The sequence below is a fragment of the Coffea arabica genome, chromosome 7e, assembly GCF_036785885.1.
Source record: "Coffea arabica cultivar ET-39 chromosome 7e, Coffea Arabica ET-39 HiFi, whole genome shotgun sequence".
NCBI classification, from domain to species: Eukaryota; Viridiplantae; Streptophyta; class Magnoliopsida; order Gentianales; family Rubiaceae; genus Coffea; species Coffea arabica.
Genome location: NC_092323.1, coordinates 9,725,345 through 9,734,159, shown reverse-complemented (window position 1 = coordinate 9,734,159; position 8,815 = coordinate 9,725,345). Strand labels below are relative to the sequence as shown.

The following is an 8,815-nucleotide window of genomic DNA, read 5'->3' as shown; positions in this document are numbered from 1 at the left end:
AGAAGAAGAATAGAGGAGTTGGGGAAAAGGAAATGGAAGAGGTTGAATGCTGGTTTCGAACATATATTACTGTTTTGAATTGAAATATAAACCCTTACATAGCATGGGTTTGAATGCTGGTTTTAAACAAACTCTCTTCTTGAAAGGCAATTTGACGAAGATAGTGCTCAAAGGATTTGTGGAAATCATTAAAGCCTCCTTTTCTTCCCGTATTCTGTTGTACTTTTTTTTTTAAAAAAAAATTTTCATTAATCAGAACCACCTTTATTTTATCATATTTCTTTTACAAGGCTAGCGAGCTCTAGTTTAAAAACTGTAGCACTTTATCTGTTTGCTGGTTGGAAATCCTTTTTTTTTTCGGTATTTAGATTTCTGTGTTGCTTTTGTTCCTTTGGTGTTTCTGTCTCTATAAAAAGATTCCAGTTTTACGAGCGAAAGAGCTTTTTAAACTTAACATTATGAATTCTCTTCTCTTTTCCTTTTTCTGGCCAGTTTTAATAATTTTTCACCTTTAATTTCCTACTTTGCAAAACATTAATAAGCGTTCATGGGGTGACAGATATTTAATGGACTAAACCAAGATTATACAGCATGAGTAATTTAATCTTCCTTGAAAAAATAAATGTGCAATTGACCAATATTTTTCCTTTGCTCTCTCTCTCTTTTTTTTTTTTTTTCCTGAACTTGCAGTTTGTACTATGCAAATGTCTCCGTTGGAACACCAGAATTGTGGTTCTTGGTCGCACTCGATACTGGAAGTGACTTGTTTTGGCTGCCTTGTGATTGTACCAGTTGTGTGCGTGGCTTGGTGACAAGATCAGGACAAGTATGTTAATTTATTTAGATTTTAATTTCACATTTTATCACTTGAAATGATAACTATGTCTTAGATTAATTTGCAAATATGGATATCTTCATCTTGCTGTATTGGTAATTAAGAACTTGCTGCTGGGGAAGAAAAATAGCAACAAGTGGACTGCTTGGCTTCTTTTTCCGCTATGTTTAGTGGCAGTTGGGTTTTTCTTTTCCCCAATTTTTATGCCATATGACTAACTATAAAGTTTTTTTCGATTGGACATTTCATCCAAGATTCTGGTGGATGTCACACTTTTCCTTTGGGAAGCAATAATTACCAGTACCTTAATTTTAACTGTGCATTGCGCAAGCTTGATTGGCACCATAAATTTCTATTATCTTGTTAATCAAAATTCTAGCATTGTGCAATACCAGGTTCAAACTTCATCAGCCAATTTTGCTGTCTAAAAAGTTGAAAAATTTAATTAATACTTCTATTGCCAAATTTATTTGTACTATTTTTATTTATTTTTTTTAAATTTTGAGCCTGTCTTCCATAGCCAGTTTTCTGTTATTCATTTTTTTTTTCGCTCTTTCTTTTCAAGCAGCGAATTGATTTAAACATGTACAGTCTGGATACATCCTCAACTGGCATGACTGTTCCGTGCAACAGTACAATGTGTGATGCACGAAGAAGAGCATGCTCAGCTTCACGCAAGGCTTGTGCTTATGAAGTTAGTTACCTTTCCGGCAACACTTCATCTACAGGGTTGTTAGTTGAGGATGTTTTGCACTTGGCTACGGATGATAGTCAGCAGAAAGTTGTTGATGCGCCAATTACATTGGGGTGAGTATTATTAATTCATAGTATGATTACCTGTTTTTGTTTGAGGAGCTCATCGTTGATCAATAAAATTCTGAAGAGACTAATACTTTCATGAATCTTATGTTGCTGTCTTAAAGGAGGATTTCACATTGATGCAGCAGACATATTATATTTCTAATCCAAATGGTGAATTAATTCAAGTTTTCTTTTTTCTTTTTCTTCTTCTTTTTCCTGATGCTCTGAGTAGCTGAAGTTTTATTGTTATCCTCGCTCTGGGGACTACATTTATGGTCTATACGAGGCATTTTTAGATTCCTAGATTGCCTTTTTTTTTATTTTTTATTATTGTTTCAACTAATGAGTTTGTCTGGACTTTTATCTGCCTTCTTAGCTGCTGCTCGTTATCTCATATATCTATGTCCTTAATCATGTCTCCTTGTAGTTTGCACTCACAGCTGATTATTGGGCAATATTTTGTCCATGGCCTTTCTACTTGCACATGACATTGACTCATGATGCTTCTTCTATTTCAGCTGTGGAATAGTTCAAACTGGTGGATTTTTGGATGGTGCTGCTCCCAATGGTCTGTTTGGTCTAGGTATGGACACTATATCAGTTCCTAGCACATTAGCAAGCAAAGGGCTAGCTGCAAATTCTTTTTCGATGTGTTTTGGGAATGATGGAGTTGGAAGAATTGTTTTTGGAGATAAAGGAAGTACAGACCAAGGAGAAACACCATTCAATCTTCATCAACTACAGTAAGCAGCTCCTGTTCGCTTTGTATATTCTAGTACCAATTTCACTCACTTAGCCACCAATTACTTTTCTTCAGATTAAAGGACTTCCAAAATTCTACTAAATTTTATTTTTCTCTTCATTACCTTTTCCCCCCCTGTATTTTCTATCAGCCCAGCTTACAACATAAGCATTACGCAAATAGCTGTGGGAGAGAATATCACAGATGTTGATTTCACTGCTATTTTTGATTCTGGCACCTCATTTACATATGTCAATGACCCAGCTTACTCAATTATAACCGAGAATGTAAGTTACTAGGAAGTTTTCATGATATTTTACATAAATATGATGTGGTCTGCTTTCAAGGATTACAAACTATCTTGCTTCTATGTTTTTTGGCAGTTCAATTCTCGGGTCCAACAGCCACGTTATCCATCTGATTCCCAAATTCCTTTTGAATTTTGCTATAATCTAAGGTAATTTCATTCTCACAACATCATTTAACAATACTTCACCTCGTGGTCGTTCATTTTACCCTGGGAACCTTGTAGACTGACTCTTTCTTTTCATGCAGTCCCAATGAAACAGGCTTTGACATGCCCTCTCTGAATTTGACGATGAAAGGGGGAGATCCATTTTCGATCACTAATCCATCGGAAATATTTCAACTTTCGGTAATTACATTTCACAAAGTTGGATACCTTGGGATTTTCTCTTGATTGTAATAACCCATTTTCTGATGTGCAGAATAATAGATATATATATTGTTTGGCAGTTGTTAAAAGTGGGGATGTCAACATCATCGGACGTAAGTACCACTAAGTTTCATTGTTAATATAATCAGAACATAAATACACGAAACTGACTGCCACTAATGTCTCCCCTTCCCATTGTAAACAAAAAGGAAAAGTGAGTTGGTTTATTTTATATATTCCTCTTGTTTTCTTCAGTAGAGTGATGCCATTCCCTTATACCACTAGTTTGTGTGTTAATTTATTGCTTATATCAGTACTAGTTCCATGTTAACATATTAGGATGTAAGATTCTTTTTCGTTTTCACTGGTCCGTCTTGTAATACTTATCTGATCATAAGACTATCTATGGTGACACGATACAGAGTTTGATATTGAATTCTTCAAAGTTTGTTGGAAAGTTATATCAAAGTCCTATTCCCCCTTTTTTTTTAAAAAAGGAAAAAAAAAGAAAAAAGAAAGTCCTGCTCGCTTGTTTTCGGTTCCAGTTGAACTTCCATGTATTTTGTTTTGAGTCATGCATTCACATATTAATTTCTAGCTCTGACAAAACAATTTGTTGATTTTTGGCCAGAAAATTTCATGACTGGTTATCGGGTAGTTTTCAACCGCGAGAACATGACTCTGGGATGGAAGCCATCTAACTGTGAGTTCACTTTTTCTTTTGCCTCATGCAACATATTAGAAGTTTGCAACTCTCTGCCCTTAAATGAAAGCATTGTTCTCAGGCTACGATGATGTGCAAACTAAGAATGGATCAAACACATTGCCCGTTAACCAACGGAACGGTACCCAAGCTCCTTCACCCTCAACTCTCGTGCCAGAAGCCACATCTGGAAAGGGAAGTACTTCTCCTGTGGCAACTGCAATTCCAACACAATCACCCCCGGGGAGCAATGCACCGGATTCGAACTCCATATCTTGCAAAATCCTTGTCTTTCTGTTTTGCCTGTTGAGCCATTATTTGATTATTCTTTCTTACTGAGGCTGCAACCGCTTGTGTGGAATTGAGCAGTATTTTGTAGCAGTAGCATTTCCACTGGATAGATTTAATACCATTACAATATGCTAGTTTTGCAGCCGTCTCGGCTATATTGAGATTGATCTGTCGTACTTTTAGCTGTGAATATACATTATTGTTTGATTGATGGATACATATTACTTTTCGAAGGCATATATATATATACTTGATATGGCTATTGTCGGTAATTCCAGATAACCCTTTGAAGTGTAGCGTACTCTTGATGACTCCCTTTTAATTCTTTTTCTTTTTATTCGACCTGAGGAAATCATTAAACTGACCTTGCAAAGCTTATTTTACATTTTGATTGCGTTAGTTTTAGACAATTTGAAGTTGATTTTAACTTGTCAGAGCATAAATGAAACGATATCGTGCAGATCGTGATTGAAATCCAGGCTGGAGAAAACGAGTAGGACAGATGAGATTGTAACCTGGTTAGCGATCAACATGAATACAGATAGAAAATTCAAGAGAAAGGAATGTGACTGAAGATTTTGACAGCCCCCAACAAAAAAATATGAATGAAGATAACAACAGCGAAACTAATGAAATCCTGCAGCATCAACATTCAGTTGGAGTAAAAACAAAAAACATAAAGAAGAAAAGAAAAATGAATTGAGCGCGTAATATGAACAAATGAGTACAAGTTAACCAAGACTTTTAAATTGAGGAAAACCATACAGAAATGCCCTTCGTTTATCTGACCAAAAACAGAAAAATACCCCAACTCCTACACCCATGTATAGAGGATACTACTTGCTTTGTCCCTCAGAACTTTTTAAACTTTCGCCATCCTCGCAACACTGCCTAAATATCCGTATAGAAATAGTGGTTAACCTACTTGCTCTTGCTTGCTTTTATTTTCAGGTGGCGGTTTTTTCCTAGCACTTTATCATGAAGGGGAATCTGTTTTGATTTCATCTTAATTGACCTAACTAATGAGGACAATTCCAGCTTCTCTTTCTTTGCAGGCGGCAGACAACGGTGCAACTCGCGATTGTCATCGTTCTGTGTCTTACTAGACACCAAAACTTGTCCAAGTGTTTCTGACGGCTCCTTTACCCTGTTGTTCTCGGACTCGCTCTTCTGTTGTCTATTTGCCATTTGTCGTGCATAAGCTGCGCTCCTGTAAAAAAAAAAAAAAAAAAAAAAGAGGAGACACCTCATCAGATGAAGCCACAGAGCAAGCAGTAACTTTCAGAAAATAACATGTCAAAATCGCTATATAGATTATACTGGAAAAATATTGATTGATTATCAGGAAAATATTCTAAAATCCAGACAATATTGGTGAAGAAGAAATGAAGAGGGTCAAGTACACAAGTCATCATAAAACTGGAAACGTTGACCAAATGTGCAGTAAAAGAAGTACCGTTTGAACTGAGGATCCGTGGGATCCAGAGCAAAAAGCGGTGAAGTGAACAGGGTTGAAAACCTAGGATCATCATAGTCAATAGTTGGCAGCTTCCCTTCATCGGGAATTTCTTTACCCATTTTCCCTTTCATCTTCTTGCGTTTCAGATTGTAGCCTTTCAAGCCGGAATCTGCTCCCTTATCGTCAGCAAGTAACAATTCAAGTTCTGCTCTACTTGCTTCAGCTTCTCGAGATGCATCTTCATTCTGCTGCTCTTTTCTCGCATTTCTACCTTGAGAAACCTTACTTTCTTTTCCAGAACATTCTTCAAGAAAAAAGTCATCAGTTTCTTCTGCAGGTTCATTATCAGTATCAATGCTCTCATCTTCTGATGAATCTTTCGATCTATTTTTCCTGGCCTTCTTTTTCTCACGTCTCTCTCTAAGGATAGCGTCCCAAACATTCTCTGATTTTCTGTCTTTCTTTTCCAAAATCCGTTTACTTAAATCTTCTAAACCAGTATTGAACGTTACCTCCATGTCCTGGTACTTCTCATCATTTTCATCTGAGCCATCCCCTGACTGGAGAAGAGCACGGTACATATCCTGCTTCTTCTGTTTTACAAATGATCCATTTTGCATGCCATCATTGTTCTCACTCTCATCACTATCACTCTCATCAGAAGCCAAAAACTCCTGGAACTCTAACTCAGCAAGCTGAAAGAGGAGAACCGCATCAATGCCAGTTGTATAAAACTTACCCGGTTATGTAGAAATAATACTTCCATTAATCAAAGCACTATGACTTTAAAGACGTTGGATCATGCTCTGACTATGCATGTTTTGCAGCAAGAAGCACAAAGATGCACAAACAGTATATAATCACATGTTGCTTCCCAAACCAGTAGCAAAAATAAACACCGGATCATCGTTGAGTTGAAATGAAAATCAAAGTACCTGATCATCGTTAAATTTTCGCTTCAAGGTTTTTGCACGCTGTGGCTCATCATCATCCCATGTCAGATGAATCTTACTTTGCTGAAGTGCTCGAGTTTGAAAGTCCAATCCTTCATAGTCTGCTGGTGCCTAATGAAAGGAAAGGCAATCTCAAATTATTCAATCTAATAAACTAAATAACAGTGTTTAATTGACCTGGGGCAAGAAACCTCTTTGAAGAGCTATCTTATTGGCCGAGCACTTCGCTGCAGAACAAGTATAAGCTATGCATTAAGAATAAGGACAAAGACTTACATGCTTTGCAACATCACGTGGTTGATGCTTAAATTCCATTTTATCTGGTACAAACCTCAAATCAAGCATAGTGGATGATCTCTCAAACTCTACTCCATCACAAGTCCTATAGAGGTAATCTGCAGTAGCAATTGAATCGCATTCCACCACAGCATAGTAGTACCTGAAATATAAGTGGAAACACCAGAGAAACTTATACTCCATGTGTGAATTTGCACACACCCACAGGCATAAAGGCATACACGAATACAGATAGATGCATGTGGACACGCGCGCACAGAGAGAGAGAGAGAGAGAGAGCAATCACTCTTTTAACCACCAGGCAGGAAAGAGATTGTTTTATCATATAAACATTCAGGAAGCATAGCAAAGCTATTACAAATGAATCAGGATGAAATTTGGAAAATAGATAACAAGAAACAACACATGCCATAGGTTTTTATTCTGAAAACCAAAGCTACACAACTACAAAGTAAAGATAACAGATTTTGAAATTAAACTCAAGCGGTGGAAAAACAGACACAATAAAAGGTATGTATATGCACATATAGGAGAGCAGACATGTCACCTTAGCCTACTTAATTCATAAGTACGCAATTTCTCATTGTCAATTTCATCATCATCATCATCTTCATCCTCATCATTTTGATTATTCTTTTTGTCATCTTCAAATAGCCCAACAGGACCATGAATCGCCTCCTCTTCCATTCGTTTGAGCCCAAACTCAGATGGGTAGACTGCCACTGACATAATTTGACCACCTCTAGGAAGAAACGAACTTAGCGAGACATACAAATCAACTGCCTACAGGAAACAATCTAGTTTCAGTGCAAAAATCAACATTCTAAGCTCAAGTCCACGAAAAACACAACACCAATTACATGCAGGATACAACATGAGCTCATTTTCCTCTCTTTGTTGGGGTTCTATAGAGTCTAAGACACCAATTAAAATACCTTCAAGTCATAGAAAATGCAGTCTCCCAGACGACATGTATCGATCAAGAAAAAGATAACAAACCATCAAGATATTCTTTACACAATCTCTTCCCCTATATTAATACAAACCTTAGAATCTTCAATACTACTAACCTTGACTTGACTCCAATCCATGTTGACAACCGCAAGCCTATGCGTCTCCTTATCAATTTCCGGAACAGTCTCCTCCTGCTCCGCACAAATAAAAGGTTAAACATTTAAAATTTTCGAACAAAGTTCCCCAAATTATATAAATTCAACCTGCATTATTCATTTTTACCAGCCCAAAAGTATCTTCTTCCTCTTCGTACGCCTCATCTGAATCCGAAGTAGTACTCATCGAGTCATCACTCTCAGCTTCCTCTTCTTCTTCTTCCTCCTCCTCAGAATCCGATGTTTCGGACTCATTTTCCAGCTTCAAGCTCCCTTTCTCCACGTTCACACTCTCACTTTCTTCATCACTTTCAACACCCTCACTCTCACTTTCTCCGCTCTCCTCATTCTTCACCAATTCCTTTCCCAAACTCCTCTCTTTCGCTCCTTCTTCCTCCTCTTCGAGGCGATAATAATGCCTCAAAGAGTTAGCAGCGGAGTCATTCTTCTTCTGTTTGCCCCTCTTATCAGTGCGAGCTTTTGAGGTAGCGAAATCCTTGTCAGTAAACATGCGGTTAAAGCGAGAATCAATCGCAACCTTGGCTTTATGCTTCGGTGGCTCCCTAAACCTAGGGTCCGAGTGTAAGGATGCGAAACGAGCATCGGTGATGATTTTTCCATCATTACGGTGGTTGGCGGTGGCGTCACCGTCAGGCTTAGTCATATTCTTCTTGTTCTTGCCTTTGGACCCCATGGAAATGCGCTCTTTTTCCGTCGCCGGAGAAATTTCAGCAAAACCCAGCAGAATTCGTCGGAGGTCTATGTCAATCGGCGGTCTTGTTTTTACTTTTTAGCTCTGCTCCATCCAGCTAACAAAACCCTACATCCCAGGATTCTAGCAGGAGAACTAGAGGCAACGGCGAATCTGGATCGGGTTCCGGACTTGGGGCGGATGCGGTTTGGACTTTGGAACCATATTTCGGGTTGCGGAAAATAGGAACCTAATTGT

General features: G+C 37.9%; 2 protein-coding genes across 2 annotated transcripts; one reads left to right on the top strand and one right to left on the bottom strand.

Annotated features, from left to right (window-relative positions):
• The first annotated feature begins 691 nt into the window (after nucleotides 1–691).
• On the top strand, nucleotides 692–4,320 carry LOC140011201 (aspartyl protease family protein 1-like). The gene is made up of 9 exons (XM_072059878.1): nucleotides 692–826; nucleotides 1,404–1,642; nucleotides 2,155–2,379; nucleotides 2,530–2,665; nucleotides 2,762–2,835; nucleotides 2,934–3,033; nucleotides 3,107–3,167; nucleotides 3,686–3,757; nucleotides 3,840–4,320. Exons 2-9 carry the CDS (start codon nucleotides 1,419–1,421, stop codon nucleotides 4,094–4,096), a joined length of 1,149 nt encoding a protein of 382 aa, XP_071915979.1. The 5' UTR covers nucleotides 692–826; nucleotides 1,404–1,418; the 3' UTR covers nucleotides 4,097–4,320.
• Nucleotides 4,321–4,773: 453 nt separating this feature from the next.
• Nucleotides 4,774–8,703, bottom strand: LOC140010991 (pre-rRNA-processing protein ESF1-like). The gene is made up of 7 exons (XM_072058722.1): nucleotides 7,994–8,703; nucleotides 7,828–7,902; nucleotides 7,305–7,540; nucleotides 6,737–6,899; nucleotides 6,443–6,571; nucleotides 5,505–6,202; nucleotides 4,774–5,258 (listed from the first exon to the last, which is right to left on the bottom strand). The coding sequence occupies exons 1-7, from the start codon at nucleotides 8,558–8,560 to the stop codon at nucleotides 4,970–4,972; spliced, it is 2,157 nt and encodes a 718-aa protein (XP_071914823.1). The 5' UTR covers nucleotides 8,561–8,703; the 3' UTR covers nucleotides 4,774–4,969.
• Nucleotides 8,704–8,815: the final 112 nt, after the last annotated feature.